Consider the following 23,523-nt stretch of genomic DNA (forward strand, 5'->3'; position numbering starts at 1 on the left):
GGTATCCCTGCTACTTGCCTGCTTTTGCTGAGACATCATGGGCAAGTTCTTGCCACTTGCTTCTTTTTCCTTCTCTAGTGCTCTGCAGCCTGGGAAAGGTAAATGTTGCCTCCCTTGCTGGAGCCAGGCAGAGAGTATTCCCCTTTTGGGAACACTCCCCCATCCACTGTTTTTGCAAGGAGCCTTATCTTTCTTTTTGTCTTGTTTCCTGTTGGGGTTCCACCTTTGCAGCCTCCTTTGATTTAATTCCAGCAATTCAAGAGGATTAATATTAGCCAGATAGATTTAGGTGCACATAATATTTATATATTATATACACAAAATCCCCCCAGTTTTCCAGTTCTCCATGATAGAGCTTTTTCTATACTGAACATAAATCTCCTTTGTCTCCCTCAAATTCTCATGCTAGAGTGTAAAATCCACTTCATAATTTGATTGTGTGTGAAAGTAGCACTGAAGTATTACTTTTCTGCTTTTTGTAGTTGGGACCCCTAAGAGCATTGCACAGAGGCTGAGATAGTGGAGGCCAAGTAGATACACTTTCATAAATAAAGGCAATCCCATGGATAATTTTGAGTAGTTGAATGTATAAAAAACCCACAGTGTCTTTTATAATATGGGTAAACAATTTAATATATTCCTGTTGATTGAAGACAGAGTAAGTTCTTATATGAGGTTATACACATTTTTTGTTACTTTGCGGTAGTGGAGAATGCACTGCTGTGCAATAAGGGACATACCACAGAATATAAAACTTCATGAAATCGATCATAAATAGTATGATCTTTTTTTGTCTTTACATAGATTAAATCCAGAAATCTTTTGTAGAACAAATCTGATCAGTCTGAGTTCATACCGTGAATCTGAGAAGTTATTTGACCTTTTCAAATGTACCAGTGGGTAGATCCTCCTCCTCCCACAGCAATCTTTTGATATATGCAAAAGTATCTCTGCTGGCCCACCTGCTGCTTCAAACTAAATTCAGTCTGTGGCTTTTTTAGGCATTGGTCTTAACTGATTAAGCTGTGCTTACAGTCTGTCTCTGCCAAAAAACGATTAGAGAAAAGATTAGCGCCCAGCGGTGGGGGAAACTGTTCCTGAGTGACTTTCTGCTTTATCTGCTTAATCAGTAATTGGTTGGAGTGTGACTGGGTGGAAATAAACAGCCAACTTCCTGCATCCACGAGGGTGGCAGCCGCAGCCAAGATGAGGAGCATTTGCTTTCCAGGCACAGGAGTGTTTGGCTGCTTTGGAGCAGTGTACTTCAATGAAGTTGATTATGTAGCATTTTGCTTCCCGTTTTCCCAGGAATGCATCTTTTTGGCTGTTGGTCTTATGCAGCTTTTCTTGGGATAAAATGAGTTTACCATCTAGCTGTGAGCACCTGACTCTGGAGAAAGTGGCTAGATTCCAGAGTGCTTACATTCACGGATCACCTTATGCTATTAACAAGCCAATTGATATTAAACAGCAAAGGAGACGGTATGAGACTTTATTATTCTTCAGCAAAGTGTATGCATTGTCTAAAGCTTGCTGCCTTTAAACCTTCTGTGGTTGTGTGTAGAGAAAGAGGGAGAAGGGGCATTCTATAAAAAACCATCTCACTGTGTTTGTATTCAATATTGAATCATGGAAGAGAAGTGCAGTGAAAAAAGGAAAAAATACAATACCAGGTAACAGCAATAAATATAGCAGTACAAAGTTATATTTGTTTTACACTAAGATATGAACAGTATATTTACCATTTGGACAGGACAGTGCTGTATGTATGTGCAGTTACAAATAACTAGACACTTTTTCAGGGAAAAAATGTTACTTAATTTTTTTAATACAAGTAAACTAGGGCTATTATCTCTAAATTTCAAGCAAAAAATATACTAGGAATTTGATTAGTCACAGATTATTTCTTAATCCTATTTGTCAGAAATTATGCATTACATGGAATATTCTGTGTCCTTTTATCTGGAATATATTTGTTTTATGTTGTAACAAAATAGCTGAAACAGCCTTTTGCATATTGTTCAGGGTGGCAGAATTTCTTTCTCTTCAATTTTATCAAACTGTGCCACGAAGAGAAACTTCCTTTGTGAATAGAATTGAAAGATTTACTGAAACTTCTTGTATGAAAAGATCAATCTCCCTTGATTTTGTCCTAGTGGAAAAAATGGATATAAAGTTCCATGTCAGATCAGAGAACTGCTGATATCTGGTTAGTGTTTTAGCAGAGGCTCTTTTGAGTAAAAGGTAAACTAGTGAGATTCTGAAAAAAAGTTACCTTAAGAAAAATTATCTTTATTCCAGCTGCCTTCCCAAAAGAAGTTTGAGGTTAAATCAATATTGGTAATCTGGAGTCCTTCATGCGTTTATACGGTACATAATACTTTTTATTGAAATGACAAGTTTATATGTAGATTTTAAATAGAAAAAGCCAAACTTTGACATGGAGAATGAAAAATCTAATGTGAAAACTTCAGTGAAAACATTTCTCCAGTTTCCAAAAAATGATGCCTTTCCACAATATTTCTGATAATGTAATTTAAAAATAATACTCTATTAAAAAAAGTAATCAAACTAGTAAGGAAATTTTGAGAACTATTTCAAGAAAACTTCCTATTTTCAACATGTTAGGGAATTGCTTTATTGATTTAATGTAAGATGCTTAGAGAGCTCCATGATTTTTCTACAAAATCTACTTTCCTCTTGAATATGCTGTTAGTTGTTCATAGTTTGAAAAATCAATGTAATACATAACTTTTCTCAAGTTGATACTTCCCTGTCCTAAGATAGTATCAGGCTATATTAAAGCCTGAATTTTGGTTTTTAATATTAGAAGGGCGTATTACTCTGTTCTGTAAATGATTTGCTACCACATAGACTCCAGTCTTTGGTGAGTATACATCAATATAACTTCATCAGAGCTGGTGGGTATATCGGGAAGGAAAAAAAAAACAAACGGTGACATTCAAGTGCCGTTGTACAAATTCATAACTTGATTTTGCCACCAGTGATTTATTTGTGTGTGTAAGCCAGAGAAATTTCCTCCTTTATAGTGTCTTAACAATGGGGAATATATTCCAGTCTCTGCTACCTTTGAAGAACATGGAGGCTGATGCTAGCATCTGCTGAATACAATGTGATACATCTGTTGGTCTCCGTCTCAAAGGCCTTTCTAAGGCATCACACTAATCTGAGGCCACTGTACTATTGCCTTTCAGAAAGAAGACTCTCTCGTTTAATAACTATTCTAGTTAAGATTTTAACCTCTTTTATAGTTGATGTAACACTTTAGTCTCGGGGTTTTCATAAAAAAGGTTGATGCATTGTGTGACTGTGCATTCTTCCCCTTTTGTTTATGCAACCTCAAACCCAAATCAGTTAAAAAACAATAATTAAAAACAGTATTAGGAATTGAGGCTCTTCCACATGCCAAGCAATTTCATAGCTCTTTACCTGTTGTTTTACCTTCTTTAGAAAACTCATGCAAGCAACGGTGCAAGATTGTACTCCATACAGCTGGAACTCCTTGCTGTCTTTTTCAGGGAGAGGAGGAGGTGCTACACACAAGTTAATTTCAAATATACACAAAATGTTCATGTGTCATATTTTTCAGTGCACTAGTTTAAGGGAGAACTTGCAAAAAATAGTAGGTAAAGAATTTCTAAGCAGAATATAATAATTAGTTGTGTGATACCAAGTATTATTTAGGAGCTCTTGAGAGAGTAGAACTCATAATTAAAATATTTTAAAGGATTAAGGTTAATCAAGTATTCATATAGTGGAAATGAAAGAAATTATTGGAACTTTGGAGCCAGAACCTGAATTAGACTATGCAATATTTAAGATGACTGGGTCACTAAGAAAACTCCTACCTCCTAATACACCAAGTTAGTCTTCCCAAGTGTGGATTTGCAATGAGACTTTTGGTGGCTAATAGAAGAAAACACAGATTTAACTATCTGGGAGGAGTGTGGATGGAAGGAATTTTAGGGGAATTATTTGCCACTGGGTAGCATTCATTTATTTTTTCTTTTGGTGGGTGTATGAGGTACGAGAGTCTCTCTCAAAGATCGCACTATTTGTGTTACTTAATGTGCAAGAAGTCTCTCAGCTGACTTGTTTTTTGTCATCAATGCAAAAAGGTATCAAGGTTTGGGGAAGTAATTGCATCTTTCATAACCAGATACTCACAGGAGGTGCCAGGTAGATATATGTAGATTGTGGAGTTAGGACTATGAATTGTTTTGATAACTGCAGGTCTCTTTTTAGAGAAAAAAACAATCATTCATATGTACACATGTAAACGTTCTACATACACACACACACACATACACATATATACATTTTGAAATGTTGTCATGCTTGTTTTCATGGCTGTTACCAAAACTGAGACAAGCATTTTTATATTTTAATAGTGCTAGTTGAATATTTCCCAGTGTTTCTTGGAAGTGAATACTTTGTACAGAATTGCACAACACCAAATTGTTTGGAGATTTTCAAACTGATAATTCCATTTTGTCTTTAGGAAGAAATGTGTCAAATTTCTGTTTCAAAGGAGATTTTTGGTTTTAGATTTTTATATCATGAGGCTTCCAAAGGCTAATAGAAAAAACTGAAAAAAAGAAACATTTCAGGTTTCTAATACCAAATACATTTCAATTAACCTGAAATGCAAGCCTTTTAAAATTTTGAGTCACTTGAAATTTCTGTTCTGCATTAGGATTCTGTTCTGGAATAGGATGAAATTTCAGAATTGCAATACTATCAGTCAGAGCAAGAAGTCTGTTTCTCATATAGGCCTGCATCTGAGTACAAGTAGGGTTTTTTGTCAAATCGCCAAGCTAGTCATCATTTTATAATGGTATTCATGGAAATGTTTCAATTGCATTGACGCAGTGGTGGGAGTTAGGACTTGGACTAATGTTCATGTATTAGTTGTATCTTCACGTCCATAAACACAGAACAAAACAATCAGTGAGCCCCAATATATGGTGGACCATGCCGCAAAGCACATCGTTTCAAGAAGTAACTGATTTGATTGGAAACTAATTGGTGGGGAAAAAAGTTATTTGTTCTAATTGAGATATAAAGGAAGCCCTGCTTTTTTGTCTATTGAAAAAAAGAATACAGAGGGAAATTATATCCAATATGCAGGGGGAAACTGTTGGTTTTGGTTTGGTTTTTTTTTTTTTAAATACAGTATATAGTATGCACTGCTTGTGCAGTGCTTCCATGGACTGGTAGAGCTGGAAGTGACAACGTAATGAGCACTTGGCTAGTCTGATATTGATATAAAACTTGCTTATTAAACCCCATCATCAATGTTTCTTCATGTGTGGCACAAGCTGACCTGTAACAGGGAGCTGACTAGCTATTTAATTTATTCCTGTTCTGTTCTCTGGTTGATGTGAGCAACTTCATTTCACAAGCAGGTCCTGCATTGTAACATTTTAGTACTCATGCTCTAGTCTGAAATGCTCTCTAAAAACTGCTTTTCGTTTTGGTGTCATTGTAAGGTATGTTGTTTCATCATATGAAAACTGAATCATATACCTTCAGTTTGCCCTGTTGTAAATCTCCATTGGGTAGATTATTTTAGAAATGATAACTTTCAACACTTCTAGGATGCTTGAAATAGATGCTGCTTTAGTAGGTGATGGTGTTTTCAAATCAGCTTATATCATACTGTAGTGGCACACTGAGAAAGATCCTCAACTGACTTACAAAACTGTTCCTTATGGTAAAATTCCCATTCCCTTTCCTACCTCATCCTCCATCGTCACGAATGGTGTTTAGCTGGTTTGGGAGCTTGCTTCTTGTCTCCTGACCTTTCAGTATAGAGAAGATGCCTAACCATGTTATACACAGCACTGGCACAATCCTCACTTGCACTACCTTGCAATTTTTGTCCCTTTTATCCTCTCCCTCATATGTCATCTTTTTGTGGGCAAAGTTGTCTGAATTAATTTGCTTATTGCCCATGCTCTTCTTTATAGTTTCTATGAAACACACATTCTTTCCAACTGTGAATGTCAGGTGATCTCAACTGTCCTGACCATCCCCCTGCCTTACATCCCTGCAATATAAACTACTGTGTGGAGGCTAATAAAGCACTTTATGTATTTTATTTGCTTCTTGTTTGTGAGCAGTACTGGCATAGGTTTAGAATAATAATTTATTAAGGACATTTATTTCATAGTCAATTTCCAACAGCAGAAAAAACTTTTTTTTTTTTTTTTTTTTTTAACACTAAGCCATCCATTTTATTCCTTCTGGCTTTTCTTCTCACAGGCATGAATAAAATGTTATTACATATCTGCTATTTAACTTGTATCATTAAAAATGTTCTTATTTTAATTTCTTTTAAAATAGAAAACCATGGATGATTGACTGCTGCTGCATAGAGCTCACTGAGACTCTAATTACTGTTTTTTTGTTTGTTTCTTCTTTAGAAACATTGGTACATCTGAATTGAGGCTTAAGATAACTGTGACTAAGAATATTTACAGCATAGTCTGTTTTACTAGCTGGCATGCTTTTTAGTGCATTACTTTCAACTCTCATTCCCTGAGACAAATTGTAAGGTGAGACTCTTAGGTTTATTTTTAAGTTTTTAAACCTTTTGGTCTGGAAAAAAGTGCATGAAAATATCGTGCAAGTACATCCAAAACAAAAGCAAAAAAGCAAAAAAAAATTCCTTTAATAATTTTTTTCAGTTAAATTGTAGGAATTTCAATTCAATTTTAATTATTGCATCTAATGTTTTGTTTCTCTCTTTCATTGGATTCACTCTGTAATTGGGAGAAATTCTTCCAAAGAAGGCTTAGCTGGAGGACACTGGCAAAGTATTTATATCTTTCACAGCCTAAAAGATGAAATAGATATCTTTCATATACGTTCATGTGTCTCTATACTTCTAATAAAACATATTTTGAATATTATATGCAAAGTTAGAGAAATGTATTTTTGCATGGATTTTTGTAAATTTTTTTAAGATTAAAAGGAACTGCAGTAAATATTCACATACAATGGAGTAAAGATAGTTTTCTTAAAAAATTGAAAGTTACTTCAATTTTGTTTTGGAGAGAAGCTTCAGTAAGATTCTGAAACATAATGTAGAGATGAGGATCTCAAAGTAGAACAATAAAAGGAATTGTCACAGCTGTCAAAACTATTAGGCAAGTATAGACACTAAAATGATGACTCAAATGATGAAAATACTATCAGAGTTTTTGTTAGCTTCTTTTGGTTTAGTTTGTTGTTAATCAAGATGAATTTTTGGTGACTTTTTAGTTACTTCAGTTTTGGTGACTTTCCCCACAAGTCAGGATTACTGGAGAAGAACTCTTCTTAAAAATCTATATTATGGCATATTATTTTATGTGTTGATTGATTTTGTTTAACAAGAAAAAAAGCAGAAGATGCTTTTGAACAAAAATTAAAAAGCAGTCTGAACAGCATAAGCAGAATTAGCCCAGCAAAGAAATGATGGCACTGTATATTTTCAGGAATTATAATGACTTGCACAGTAACAGAGTAGTTTAGAAATAGAAAGTTTGTTGTTTGTTGTAACAGTAAGTACAGGAAAGTTACTACTGAAGTGTAGATGGCTTGTTTCAGTTAGAATGTAGTTCATTAATCAGTTATCAAATATTATATAGTCAATAGCAATGGCTGGGGGGAAAAAAAAAGTAAGACCAATGAAGTAATATTTCTTTGTATTAGTTTAGCATGCAAATAGAGACTGATTTCAGACTTTCTCTTCACTGAGAGCAGTGTGCTGAAAGCGAGTACTGATACCTCCTCAATGACCTGGCTTAGGCAACACTAAATTTCAAGGAAACACGCCAATGAATGATGGTAGATTTGTGCACTAGGGGATGCACCAGCAAGAGTACTGAAACTTGAAGTCTGTCATTTCTACCAGTGAGAATGTAAAATGCTGTTTCAATTGAGGCAATTCTGTCATAAATGAAAAGCAGCTCCTATCACTAATGTATAGTTTTATACTGTTGACAGCCATGCTTCTTAATGTCTTTAAATGAAAATATCTAAGAAATTAGCTAAATAATTAATGAATATCTTCTATATTTTCATACAGTGGGATAAATCAAGAGAAATAGTGAGGGCAAACAAGGCTTCATCCTTAAAGGCTGGGGAAAAAGCTGGCTGAAGAAATTGTACAGCAGTCATCTTGATGGCTGAGGCACAGGGCTGAGTTACTACATTTTATCTTTGGTAACAACCCTTTAGCCTTTTGCAATGTGAAGGAAAAATACCTTAGCTTCAGTCTGCACGAGTGAGATTTGAGAGCTTGGACAGATGTGCAGTCACAAAGTAAAACCAGGTAACTCAAGCTCTCAGTGCTCTCAGCCAGCTGCTCTGTTCCTAATATTGAAACAGATGTTTGATCTATTTGTGAATCAATTCCTGAACCAGACGTGGCTAGTTTTGGCCCGGTGTATTAATTTACTTTCCAATTTACTGGGACAGAAATACTTTCTGCTATTTCTAACTTTTAGCTGATTTAATATATTATTTTGTCTGTCAGAAATCAAGGCTAAAATATTTTACCTGGGGCTTGCGATAGCCTAAAAGCATGCACAACAACAGTCCTTGTGGCTTTGCGGAAGAATGGAAACTCTTTAAGCTTAGTTGCATATTTGAGCCTTAGTTTTCATGCCGAGAAGGATAGTTAATGATTTATCACACAATCAATTTATACGCAACTGGCAAACAATTAAGTGGAAAAGAACCCTGACAGCCAGTGTGGATTAAGACAAATTGTGTCCAACCAATGTGATACTGTTCTTTAGCAGGATAACTGGACTAGTGTTAGGGAAAATGCAGAGAATTTTGTGGAACTATAGGAAAGCTTATGGTACTGTCCCATGAGAGTCTTGTAAGCAAGCTAGTTAAATGTGGTTTATATTAAATTAGTACAAACTGAAAATCCAGCTGGTTTAAATGTATTTTCAGAAAACAGCAAACATTTAATGTCAAGTAGGGTGAATTAAGTGAGCTTGTGTGAAAACCTTGATTTAAGTGATGAAATAGGAAGTACTTGCAAAATGTGTGAATGACAATCTGAGGAGGGCTCCAAAGGCTTAGCGGGATAGCTGAGATCAAATCTAGATGAAATTCAGTGCAGGCAAGCACGAAGTGCTTAGAAAGGAGGGATAGACTGTGTAAGTATAAACAGGTCAGCAGCTGTGCAGGCAGCTATTAGGAGAGAACTTGTAGGTTGTGGTGAATGACAAACAACGTGGTGGTGATGTTCCTTCTCAAGCGTACCAACAGAAACAGGCTGGGGAAGGATCTCAGTGTGCTGAATAGCTAATAAAACAGCAGATTTAAATAAACACAGATAAATACGAGGTCAGGCATATGGCAAAAGAGTGCTACAGCACTCTGTAGCAGCCAAATAAGAAAACTGTGTTAGGAATTATGAGGAGAGGAATAAGGAACAGAAAGGGAAACTTCATGCCATTATCTATAGCTGTGTTATGGCCATGTTTTGAAGGTTAACTGCTCTGATTTCTCTCGATTTCAAAAACAGAGTAGTTGAAAAAGCTACAGAGAAAGATAGGAAACATGATCGAAAGTATGAAAATCTGAGGAATGAAACAAAGATTAGGGCATTTCAGCCTAGAAAAAAAGACAGCTGGCAAGTACGAGAAAGATTGTGAAGGATATGGCTGGGTAATGACTGCTGAGCATCTCCTTCAGAACAATGACAAAGGACGGGTCAGAAGGAGTGGGGAGCAGTTCTGTAACAGACCAAGGGAAGCACCTCTCCATGAAACACGTAGTTAAGCTATGGAAATCCTCATCAAAGGATGTTGTGAACATTGACAGTTTCCATGGGTCAAAAAAGCAGTTGGACATACTCATGGAATAAATCCCCAAACTGTAACTCAGGAAGTCTTCAGTCATTAAAATATTTATTCAAACTATATAGATTTATTTGCAATAAAAGGATATTAGTACAAATTATTTGCAAACCACAATGGTCAGAATTCATTTAATACGTACTCTGACAAATTCTATTCAGTCAGTTCTATTTCTTTAGTATGAAAAAATATTTTAGGATATTAATACTTGGTTAATAAACAGTAACACACTAGAAGTTTAACCTTTTTGTTTATAATCTACAAAAAATTATGCGAAACATTAATGCAAGAGGCAGCAATGGAAGTATACATATTTGCTAATATACTAGTAGCTAGGTCTCCTAACAGCAATGTGGTAAATAGCCAGCTTGCACTCAGAGCATGCAATTAACACCCCACACCCCCTCACCCCTCTTTTTTTTTTTTCAAATGTCTGAGGCAGAACATGGTTGATAATGACCTACCTACCCCATGGGCTGTATCTAATGTGTTCAAGGGAGAAGAGGATGAAGAACCTATCACAGTGATCACTGGACTGAGCTGCTGACTGAGGTCTGCTTATTGTGATAATCCAAATGGACTATAGGAATGCACAAAGGGAAGTTGAAATATGGGATCAATGGGCAACACTTGGCATATTGAGTGACAGCAGTTACCACTCAATATGAAGCTGCGTGTCATGTTTACTATCTGATGGGATAGCTGTTGTGCAAGCCATGTGAATTCTAGATGTGCTCTAGAAAGATCGTTTTGAAACAGAAAGCAAAATATGAAGAAACAAAATGCATTCTGTTGTTTCGTACATTTGGTGAAGCCAGTGGCTTTTCTACAACTGGCACTTGCTCTTCTGTTTTTGTTGGTGTTACAAATCTGCCCACTTGAGTCACATAGCTGGACATTATTGTATAGTAAAAAAATCCTGATGCTCTTATTAACATATGTCTCTTCTCAGTACGAAAGAAAAATGTTTTTTAAATGAATTAATGATAACATATAGTTCAAATAGATGGGTTAATGTGATAAACAATTTTCAGAGCTTCCTGGACTTAAGGTCATTTTAGACAATTAGAATGAGGTCATCTGAATCTCCTTTCTAACATACATCACTGAATTTCACCTCAGTCTTGTCTAAAAGATAACCTATTTTTTTTCAACTACTAACATTCCTGTTGGCTTATGAGTCCTTTAAGGGAGTAGTGCAGAGGCATTATGTTACTTAAATCTAGCTGCAAAATTTTCAAAGAAATTCCAAAGGAAGTTAATTTATACATCTTTCTACTAATTAAATGAGATTGTAGTGATTCCGAGGTTTGCCCAGTATATAATACATTTAAACTTTCAGACTAGAGATTTGGCCAAAGCTGATGCAAGCTTTCAAAAACTGGTTAAGAGCTGAGTAGTGGGTTTGAGTTTGTCCCTTTAGCTCCCCTTATATTATACAAAAACCCAGCTAAGATTTTCTACATGATACAATACTCAGTTGTATAGCTGCAGCTTCCTTCACATGGAAAAGGTCTTTGTATGATATGCTCCTACTTTTTTTTCTTTCTGCTTTTAGTAATCCTAGTCTGCTTTGTAACTCATCTGGCATAACCATCATAACATTGTTCTCAAATCATGCATTTATAATTTTAATGGAACCACTGGTAAGAAGTAAAAATGTTAGGAAGCTCTCCACTGAGATCTTTAATTGACGAGAGTCCTGATAAGTTATAAGATGTATGGTTTGTATAAACATGTAGCTCAATTGTATATTTTTCTTAATCTCTCATTGCTTTTCAATAAAAGCAAAATCAAATAGCTATCAGAAAAGCTTACTGGATGTTAACTAACAAATGTCTTCCAAAAAGTAAATAATCAGAACCAGCCACAAAGCAACAGATGTTGGCGAATAGGTAAGCATAGCAACTGCATCGTTATTACTTTTTTTTATTTAGTAATGGAAATGTACATTTAAATAGCTTTATGACTGAGATGAATCAACAAAAGCCAGGAAATTTGAAGCAGATACTCACATTTTGGGGCATGTTCATGACTTGATAAGGGTGAATATCACCCGTTAACATTGCAGGAGTTGCATACATGCAAAGCGGAAGATGGATGATATACCCATTTGTTTTTTCACATATGCTCCTCTGAGTTTGCAACTGCCTGATTCCAGAACCATATGTGCTTGGTGTCTTAAGTAGAAACATTAAGACGATGTGAAGACTCTTTCAGTTACTTATGTGCACTTCTGTGCTTTAGCAGAAAGATTAGTTTTGGTGAGATGCCTAGATGTGAAAGTTTCATGTTACAGACTAACGGCTACTAAGGACTAGTAGTACTGGACCACAAATCTAACTTCAGTAATTGCTATTTTACTTCTATATTTTCAGGGAATGATATTGATGTCCCTCTCATGCCATACAGCTACTTTCAGTCTTACTTGCTCATTCTGTCATGGCTTTCTCTGTTCATAGAGAACTATATAAAGTTACTTTACCCATGTATTTTTTTAGATCTTTTTTCACTCTTCTGAACTTTGTGTCTTTATTTCTTGCTTGCATTCTTCTTTGCAATTTGCCTTACATTGCTTTGACCATGTAAAGTAGCCCTAAAATGGAAATGAATTTTCTTTGCAGCTCCTTACAGCCAAGATTTTCCTAAGTTGCCTTTCAAAAAAATAAAAGGACAACAGTGTTGTGGGGTTTTTTTAAAAGTAGGTTGTTATTTTCCAGTGAATTTTTGATACTATCCTTTTTAATTTCTAAGTCATCTGATTACTTGTAATTACAATCCCTTCTAATCAGGCTGCTCCCTTTTACTGGTATACTTTTTCTCTCTCTTTCATGGGTAAACTACCGCATTTGGATTTTTGGTGATACAATAGTTTGAAGAAAAAGAGTTCTGTGTGCTTTGGTCGTTCACTAAACAATTCAAATTTTGTCCAGGATTTAGAAACTCACATAACAAATGTAGTCCTCTGTATTATAGCAGCTGCTCAGATGCATCTTTCATTTGCATCTGCTCAAGTGCTGTAGTGATTAAGCCATATAACGATCTCTAAATGGAATGTAGGATGATGATTTAATCCCCTCTTCAAACTTTGTTTTTTAAAGAAATACTGAACTTTTTCCTGTCACTTAAACATCACTCAGATATATTGTTCTCATATTTGTTAACAGTGGTTCCTAAAATGTTGCTGATATTAGAGTGGATCGTTAATATATCTTCATGGGCTGGTAAAGCAATTGTATCAGTGTATTTTATGCCTGTGTGATATTGCAGAAATAGACAATTCAGAACTATGTTCAGGTAAATGAAGAAAGTTCAGAAACCCAAAGATTTTCTGTTGAATTTCAAGATGTACATGAAGGCACTTCATAAAATGCTATATTTTCCTGAAAAAAGGAAGAGTGAAGACATAGTTATCAACCTTAATAAATTTAGATAACTTCTTGGTATCAATATTGATTGATTTGCCCACTGGAATTATTTGAATTAATATAAAAGCCTGCCCATGGTTTGAATATGCTTGTTTCATAGCTAACAACCTGGAGCCCTAGTTCACTTTGAAGGCTCCTAGGTACTATGGTGACTCAGATAATAAGCAGTGATAATAAATACTGTTGTTGAACTTTGAGGTAAGTTATTGTCTTACTGATGAGAAAGTAAATGCGTAGGAGTAGACATGCCTAGTACTGATGACTGCTGAAACGTGCGATATGACAGCTCTCTGAAATAAAACATCTGTGGAAAAATGTTACTTATCAAAGGGAAGCTAGATGTGAATTGCTGTAAAGTGCATTTTGAAGGTTGTATGGAAATAGCATTCAGCTTCACAAAATAAAATTATTAGAACTGTGGATTCTGTATCACAAAATAGCATCTCCCAAAGGAAATATCATCAAACACAAGGAAATACCAGAACTGTCACTAAACATGCCATCCTCAAGCTGACAGCTGTAATGGGACCTATTCTGCTGATTTATCACAGCAACCAGAATATGCTGTCTCAATGAGAAAGAGCAAACTTTATGATAATTAGTCTGGGATAGGTCCATCATAAGTCTCTAGTGCCGTATTAGTCTCTCCCATCATGCTGTGGCATTTCGGAACTAGAACAGCCAGAGAGTTCCTAGGGCAATTCCCTTCTCTTCCCCCCTGCAAAAAAACCAAAACCCAAACAACCCCCCATCTCCAGTCCCTCATTTGCAAGGAATGACTGAGAGCCAGATGTACCGTGAATTTGAAAATGGATGATAAACTGGCCAACAAGATTATTATTTGGAAAATGGGAAATATAATCCTCCAACCATTGCATAACAAGTTGCATAAAAGAAAGGTGCTTATAGGAAGAGAAGTAACAGTATGTGTTGGGTTTTCTAACTGTGTAGCAAGAGATGTGTAGAATACATATTCCGCAATCCAATATTTCACAACCAAGAAAAAAATTTAAAAGTGTTGGTTAAAAATGACAAAAATACATTGATATTCAGAATTCTGATTAAATTTTTATCCTTCTTGTGTGGCTCTTAAGTAATTTTCTTTGACAAAAAATAATATGTTTTTAAGATCAGAAGCTTGAAGAAAAGAGACTGAGCTAGCAAAAGAAATTAAATTAATATAGCTACATACTAGTATTTAAGCAGCTGGGTTAAGATTCAACTCCATAGTAATTTAAAAGCCAAGCATCTTCGTTAATAGTCATCCAAGTTTCTTTTCTGAGTATTGAAAAGAGAAAGGCATCTCCAGAGTTTTGTACAAAATTGACCTTTAAGGCCGGTGGAATGAATCACCTTTTCAAGGTGCCTATCTTTGTCCATTACTATACAGAGACTTATAAAAATATATTGAACGAAACCTCTAACTTTTAAATGACTGAAAGTAAGTCAAGTAGGTTTTGTTCCTAATGAAACAATACATTTCTTTCATCCTCCATCCTTTGCAATAGGAACAAGTAAAGCTATCTAGAACAGTTGCTCAAGTTACAAGAAACAATGTACACCATTGGAAGAGAAGTCAAAATTATTTTTCGTATTATGTTAAAAAAATCCCAAATTATTAAGTGAAGAAAAAATAACATAAAAGCAGTTATAGCAGATTAGACCAGGAGTCCATCAAAAACAGTATCTTGTCTCCAGTGATGGCTAGTAGGGGATGTCTATGTCCAAGTATAGAACAGGGAATGTGTAATATTTTTGGAAGACTAGGTTCTTGTTTAGGTTGCCAACAGCAATGCCAGAGAGTGTGCTGAAAAAGGCTTATACATGGGAGCAATATGTTTTTTTATGAAACGGAGGTTCACTGCCTTTCCTCTGGGCGTGTGTAGACTCTGCTGCAAAAAGAGTCTATTTTGAGATTGAGACTGTGCTGTGAGGGTATTCCCGTTTCCGTGATCGTCTTTACTAAAAGAGGAAAGATTGGAGATCCTAGAATTATCCTTGAAGATACAAGTTTCATTTTTAAGAATGAAAAAACTTTAATTATTACTGGCACAAAATGGCACATCCATAGTAAAAGTTGCTGTTTTAAATGCACATATGAAGTATGGGTCATTGCCAATGCATGTGTAAGGTTTTGAAGAATTAAACAGCTTTTTATCTGAATTTAATATTGCAGGAAAATTGACTCACTAGTTGGTTATTAGTGTGAAGTTCACTTGACCTTTTTCATTCAGTCTTTTAAATTCAAAATAATCTACAAATAGCATAAAATACAGTACTTTTAAAATTAATTAACTGATTCATAACTTTTAAATATTCAACATTTTAATTCAGACTCAAGTTGCTTGATAAATACCCTTTGGGAATTAAAAACTGAGATAAAATTAAGACTATATGCATTCCAAAAGATGCAAAGCACATCCAGGATGACTTTTGCTTTGCGGGGCAAAAGGGAAGTGACTAACATGACAAATGTCAGAACTTCAGACCAGAGGGATGTAAGGACTGTGCTAACCTTATGAAGTTCAGTAAGGAGAAATGCAGAGTGCTGGGTCAGAATAACCCAGGCAGGGAGTGAGTGGCTGAGTAGCAATTCTACTGAAAAGCACCTGGAGATTTTGATGGACATCTGGTTGAATATGAGCTAATAGCGCACTTTCATCATGAACAAAGCAAGCTGCACACTGAGCTACGTTAAGAGGACAGGGTCCAGCAGATCAATGGAAGTAGTTATTTCCCTCAGAACTTGTGAGTTACTGAAATACTTCCTGTAGTTTTGGGGTTCCGGTTAAAGACGGATTTGGAGAAGCCATCAGAGATCCAGTGGAGGGCTAGCAAGGTGGAGTGAGGAGAGGCTGAAGGAGCTGGGCTTGTTTACTCAAGTAAACAGAAGACTAAGGAGAGATCTAGTCTGTGGCTAGTAACAGTCTAATAACAGCTACTGAAGGACAGTTGCAAACAGTGACATAGCAAGCTCTTCTTCATAGTGGGCAATGATCTAAAAAGGGGCAGTGGTCACAAATTGTGGCTTTGGGGCAGGCGGGTGTCTGTTTTTGACATAATTTTTCTTTTTTTCTAGTGGGAGGGTAGTGCAGTGCTTCAATATGTTGCCTGGAGACGCTGTCAGATCTTCACTCTTGGAGGTTTATCAGACTCAACTAGACAAAGTCATGGCTGAACTGTTCTGTGTTGGTGATAGCCCATTTTCCAGCAGGAGGTTGGGTGAGGTGACTTCCAGAGACCCTTTCCAACCAGCCTGTAATTCTGTGGTTCATTGCTGCAATACTCGAGTACTTTACAGCAAAAGTTATTTTTCTTCACAATGAGAACTGATTAATGACGGACTAATATTGCTCTCTTTTTGTAAATGGGTACTGAATATAGCAAAATGTCAAAGTTTCACTCTTAATTTTATGTACTTGGTTGGATGCCTCAAGGACCTGTGATAAAATTCTTCATGTGTTCAGAAAAAACTTCCTTTAACTTCATCTGTGTTTATAAACTCAGCACGTTAGCAAAGCAAGCTCAGATAGCCAGAATATGAGGAAAATGTAATTGCTGTCTATGACTTTCTTTAGTTCTGCATTCAATTTCCTTTATAATAAGATCATCCTTTCTTTTTCTGTAATTTCCCATCTCATTTACTACATAGCTTCTGATTTGGGCCAAAAGGATAGCTATGAGACATACCTCTCTTCTTGTCTTACCTGTCCATACTTCCTCTCCCTTCTGCAGCTCCATCTTAGTGGATGAGGTAGCCTCCAGCGGATAAAAAGTGTATGTGGTCCTTTCGTTAAAGATTGTAGCACAATGCACATGTGCAAAGAGGACAAAGGTAATTTGCATAGTTAACCTTTAGCCTGATGTTTCCTGAAATATGTGTATTTAAAATATACCAATTGTACGTATCCATTCCAATTCTCGGTGTGTTCCTTTTACACAAGAAGGGATACAGTCCTCTTTGGATCTTAGCTGCTTGAAATAAAGCCAGGTGAATACTGTTTTAAGAATTGTAAGCTAGCTAAAAATATTTAACAAATGTTAACTTGCATGCTAATTAGAGAAATAGTCAGGATTGGATTCATAAAATGGCTAGTGGAAAGCCAGAGGTCTCTCTATTTCCCCAGTAACTGATAAGAGGCTTTCAAGGATAAGGAAGAATTTGTCTAATCTAATTCTCTTGCAGATTTTTGAACCCAGGCTTGTTGAGACTATGCCATGACCTGTGGGGTAGACATGGAATAAAGGATTCTCCATCTCGCCCAATAAAGCTGTTCTGCTCTGGAAAATATTTCCCTTCCTGATTTTTCGATTGAAAAGCTGGAATATTAGTTACTTGCACATTCCTCACCTGAAATCCCTGTCTTACTCTAGATTTTTATTTGCCTGCTTAGAAGCTGGAAGGAGGGTATTAGTTACCTTTAATAGTCAAATGAGACAGCTGGGCCTCTTCAATGCCCACAGAAGGCGCTTTTAGAAGAAGTGTAATTTGCTGAAGCATTTACAGTCAGAAGAGAAAGGAAAAAGGTACAGCAGGATCTGGCAATCTAGTTCCTTGAGGAAACTGCAAATAATTTTTTTCTTGTTCTGAGTTCTTTTCACTAGGAACAGAAACAGGTTAGCCAGTGGCAACCCTACTGAACTGGCTCATTTTTGCTTTTTCTCTCTGATGTTGTTTCATGTATTTTCTTTGTAAATGGTGGGACAAGGCCAGACGTCATGGATCCCATGAGTTTTTGGATGTCGTCCTGCACAGAGACCTCCTGTGCAGTTTTTTTGTGAGTCAGAGGGCCTCTATAGCTGTCCTTTTCTGAGCCTCTGAGGGAGGCAGGAACATAAGGGCGACATCTCTGCAAATTTGGAAAATTATTTTCCAACGCAGTCACCAGAACAGTACAGACTTCCCACTTTCTTCAGTCTGTCATGTGCTAGACAGTTTTGCAAAGTACAGAACTACATAAAACTAAGTGGCCAATACAATTATTCAGTCTGCCCAAATACTTTAGGTGGGTATTATGTCGTTCTCGTTAAGTGAAAAGTTATCTGTTACAAAGCAAACTGCATAATGCCAAGGCTCTAAAACAAAGCCATGCAAAACATGGTGAATTAAAAGGGCAGAAATTAGACTTTAAACATCAAGTGGTCGTAATGTGCTGTTCCGCCCACAGAAGCCAATTGCCTGGTATTGCTAACACTTCTGAGATACTGTATTAAACTTGACTCAAGTATTTATCTGAGTATAATCTTGGAAAAAAAAGTCATTCTTTTTTCTTATCCTGGTTTGATGATTTTTAATTAAATGTTTTGGAGTATGGGTCTTCATGAACATTTAATTAAATTGTTCAATGTAAATTATTCATCAGTGGAGGCAATTAAGTTAAAAAATAATATTATTGGATCTAAATAAGAAGCTTTTGCTGACAGGGACTGTAATATCATTAAAATAGAAGGCTTAATATCAGTCATAGCTACCAGACTATAGCAGGTGAACCACATACAAAAGTGCAGGTCTACTTTGAATTTGAAATGCCAGGGCACTCTTACTACTCTCCTAATGGCTGCTCTTGAAAACATTTTTAGTAAATTACAAATTAACTTTTAAATAAGATGATCTATTTCTGTATACAATATTAGAAGGGTTATCTACTTCAAAACTCTTTGTAGCCCTGAAATCAAGATGAACCTCCCTGTACAGAATATGTTGCTTTTTGCAGGATGCTGTAAGAGAAACTAGTAAGATTTTGCAGCATTACTACTCAATCACAGTGTTTAATTTCCTCTTTAGCTTTGAAGTTAGTTGAAAAGCGTTATTCTTGTTAAACAACGGCTATACCAATATTGCTGTGCAATAATTTCGGGACCAGCCTTGAAGTGAGATTTCTGGTTTTTCAAATATTTATCTGCATAGATTCCTTTTTTTTTCTTTAAAATCCAGAGAAAGTTCAGCTCCTACGACTGGGGAGGAAAACTCAGCAGAGCTTGTGGGATTAACTTCATTCAATGGTGTCTTTAAGTTGCCAAGTGACTAGGTCATGATAAACTGTGGTGAGCCAGGCAGCCTTCACCTGTTCTTGTGGTGACATTGTCTGTCTGATGTCAGACGGTCAGGATAATCCATGATACCTCCAAAATAGTAACAGTCATGAAAATTTATTAGGTTTGAGATTTTTCCCAGGATAAGGCAGTGGATGCACAGTGTAGAAAGACATAGCAAATCTGTCTAAATTTTGGAAAGACACCTCTACAGACAGCAAAAGACTGGTATTCTATGAAAATCACACTTTGTTCACTTATATCCATTACAGCAGATGCATTTCAACTGATTCTTAAAGCAAATCCATCAGAAAAGTTTATGGTTGAAAATACTTAAAATATCTAGGCTTCTAATGAGGAGAAAAGTTAACAAAAGACAAGAAGAGTCCAGCTATCTGAACTCAGCAAAGCCTTTTGTTATGAAGTGGGTGAAATTATTAAATGATACTGGATGACCTGTACTGAGTCAAAATCTGATCAGAAAGGGTAAAATGTCTTGAAGCTTTCTTAACAGCATAATAGACATAAAATCAATGTACTCTACAGCTGCACTTCCTGATTTCAGCCATGACTGACTGATGACTCAGCTTCATCTGTTATAGTCAACTGTCAATTTACAGAAATATCATTGAAGTAATTTCCAAAATATCTTTATTCATTCAACTAAATATTGTCTGTTCTCCAGAATTGTGAAGCTGATAAAAATGATTTAAGTGTACTGGCAACTAATGTTGCAAATCAGCATAGTACTCAACGTTTTATTCAAAAGTAACATTGCAATACAATATATAGTCACAACTTAACTTCTACATAATTTAAGAATATAGAGCAACAGAAGTGCTGACTTACACCTTTCAGATAGGGCAAAAAGAAATCCTGTTATGAAACCAAGTTGAAGATCACTGCTGGGAACTTTCAGATCTCTATTTTCTTTTTACTTGTGTTTTTAAAAGTACTAGTAGTTTTGTTCCAAAATTCTATTTTTAGTATGAGTAAAGTTTCTGTACAAAGCTCAGGATTTCCTTTACTAGTTAATGCAGCTGTAAAAGCCTAGCACAAGGTAATACAGCCAAAGTCACATAAAATATTCCAGGTAAATCTGGGGGAAGAGCTCAGATTTTTTATGGGTTTTCACCAAGACTGTCTTTCTTAAGAGGGAAAAGTAATTTTTGGCTGAAAATGTTGGAAATACAGAACACATTGTCTCTCGCTGACCAAAATACGTACATGATAATTAAACAGTTTCTTCCATGAATTGGACAGAAAAAAAGGAGAGAGACAAAAAAAAATTAGACTATAAATCACCCCTCTCCCTTCCCCAGAATTTTTTTCCTGGATTAAAACTGGAGCTCTCTTCAGTCATATTTCCTCTTTCATCTCTGTGCTTCTTTTAACATCTCTTACTCCTTCCTTGTCTCCTGACTCCTACCTGTTTTTACAGTTCTCCTGGTAGGTTTCCACCCTTCCTTATTTTCTCAGAGTTCTACAATATTCTGTGTGAAGGCCTTTTCTTCTCCTTTCCCATGGCTTTAATTAAAACTTGTGCATGCTCAAAAGTTCACCTAGATGCACCTGGCTCCAGGGCTAGTATGCTGCTTTTCTCTAGGGCCCTGGCTTCTCATGAAAGACCATTGCTATACCGCTTCTGAACAAGGAGGCTTTATTTATCTGCTTCAGTAAACATGCTATATTCTATATATTTTCACCTGTGAAACTAAGGAACAAATATATTTACTATAAAGTCACATTTTACACATTACCAATAAGTAAAAGATAGCATAATGCAAGACATTGTGATCTGTTTTTGTAACCTGAAATATAATGGGATAGGACTTACTCCAGGTTAGGACAACCGTCTATATAAAGAGGTGATCTGTGCATGTATGACAGGTATCAGAGCTACTGCAGTCAACAGGCAGCTAGTGAATACTGTCAGAGTACCTTAAAGATCAAATGAGCTCACCATACAGACACCTGGTGACAGCTAGCTGAACAAACCATTTCAAAGGAAGGAAAAAGGAACGTATTATTGTCATTTAATCTGCATTGTCAGTCTGTGTGCTTTTAGTGCACAGTAAATGTAGTTTCAGTTAGTTTAACCTTTTAGCCTTCTGTTGTGCCTGCCTGCAGATTTAAAGGAAGACCAAGCATGCCATAGTGTTCAATCACTGCATATTTCTAAGGCATTTTGGGTAGGAAAAGGGCTGTAAATGTTCTTGTTCTGAGAGATGAGAACTTATTTCCTCCAAAATCCAGGTACTTCAGTGGTCTTTTTACACAGATGCATAGTTCTTTTAAAAGTTTTTGTATCTCAAAAATTATAGAATTAGTTCTTAATAGTCAGAATGTTTCTAGTGAAAGTGGGGGCTTGGACACATTCAGATGGTTTTCTCAAATATATTATGGTTCAGGTTAGATTTTTTTAAGAATGACTGATTTACTGTGAAAGGAACAAAAAAGCAAGTTTAGAATATGAAAAATTATATTCAATATTCCATAAAACCAGAGAAAAATCAATCAGATCTGTCTGTCAGATTACATCCTAAGTCTTTCTGTGTAGCACTATCATTGCAAAATTTCAAAGCATTTCACACACAGAATCCAAAACTCTGTGAAACATATTGAACGTGTACTTGAATAAGTCATCTGAGATAAACTAGACTACCTCAAAGTCCTCCATGAATTGAAGGTGGTTTAGATACCTGGGTGGAATGTCCATTTCTACACTTCCATCTGTAAAACCTTCTAATTACATATGCATGCACTCAGATGTTAGGCCAGTTTCATACAGTTTGTATGTCAATGCAGGTAATATTTCAATGAAAGTCCTTTATGATGGTTGTTTATAAGGCTAGCAAACTTATTTGGATTACACCATTCTAACCAGATATTGCTGTATAACTATAGCTGGGCAAATCTTTTGAAACAAACACTAAGTTAAACGAAAAAAAAAACCCAACAACCGAAAAAAAACCCCAAAGGAAAGCCCAGTTATCTTTAGCTCTGAAGTCCCTAAGTCACGATTTGTTGAAGTTTAGGAGTATATTAGGGGAAAGAATTATCACATACCAGGTCTACTCTTAAAGTCTTTTTGAAAGTCATCCGCTGTTGGCCATTGATGGAGATGAGACACTGCACTGAATGAACCTTTTTATGGTCTAGGACAGATGATCTTATATGTATATTTTGTTTGAAATTCTGTCTATATTTGATAATGTTTCAAAGCTAGTGTTTTTTAGAATTGCTTACATCATTCCCTAGCAATCAGGTAAGTCAGTTTGTGGGAGTCCCGTCTTCATGTCTTCCTGCTCAAAGGAATTGAACCCCTGTGTTTAGATTTCTTAGACACTAATAAACCTCATGTATTTATATTTTCTGATTAGGGTTGTCTTTTGTCTAATTTGGTCTAATCTGGTTAAGATATTTAAATATTAACTGAGTCAGTGGAAGAGTAACTCTTGAGACTGGTAGTTAGGGCAAGTACTAGATTAGGAGCCTATGGCTCATTGTGCCTGCTCCAGTGATTATTTAACTTATTTATTCAAAGAGGAGCAAAAGGAGGAATATGGGTAAAACAGGCTAAAGAACCCTAGATCAGAATGCCAGAATCCTTCTGTGGCAGTAAGGATTTTCTCCTCATGTGTTTTTTGACAGAAGATAGCTATGATAAGTATTTTTTTCTTTATGTGGTTTCTTACCATTACACTTTTTCTAATTAAAATGGGAAGTCTGAATTAGTATTTCAAAACATATACTGGGTCACTGATATTCCTTAACAGATCGTACAAAATAAAATAGTAAATCTAGAGTTTGATACTCAGCAAAACAGTGCAGGTATTTACTGCTTAACATTTGCCCCTGTATGTGTGAGTTCATCCTCTTCTGTGTCATAGTGAAGTATTTGTTACAGAATAAATCTTATAGTGTTGAGACCTATTAAAGTATACTGAAGATTTCTGTGAAGATGTTTATAATTGTTTTCTTTAAATTTAGCAGATCAAGTATTTGCGGTAGTTCATCATTGAACTATAGCTTCAATTCCTTGTGCGTTGTGAATCACCTGAAACGATAGGCAACTTACTGTATATTTCACATGAAGTTTCTCTTGCAAGATACACTGAAGTTGCTCCATTTAGAAAGAGCTGTCCCAATGTAGCTCTGCATTTTGCTCA

General features: G+C 35.9%; 1 protein-coding gene across 3 annotated transcripts in view; it reads left to right on the forward strand.

Moving 5' to 3' along the window:
• The window catches only part of PDE4D (phosphodiesterase 4D), a 406,899-nt gene that overhangs the window by 191,099 nt on the left and 192,277 nt on the right, over positions 1 to 23,523 (forward strand). The window contains exon 1 of one of the 3 annotated variants that reach the window (XM_050912862.1): positions 1,358 to 1,482. The exons of the other annotated variants lie outside the window; for them this stretch is intronic. Coding sequence (XP_050768819.1) covers positions 1,358 to 1,482 — 125 coding nt within the window. Of the gene's footprint in view, positions 1 to 1,357; positions 1,483 to 23,523 lie in introns of those variants that run through there. 3 annotated transcript variants of the gene reach the window in all.

The sequence above is a fragment of the Gymnogyps californianus genome, chromosome Z (genome assembly GCF_018139145.2).
Source record: "Gymnogyps californianus isolate 813 chromosome Z, ASM1813914v2, whole genome shotgun sequence".
NCBI lineage: Eukaryota > Metazoa > Chordata > Aves > Accipitriformes > Cathartidae > Gymnogyps > Gymnogyps californianus.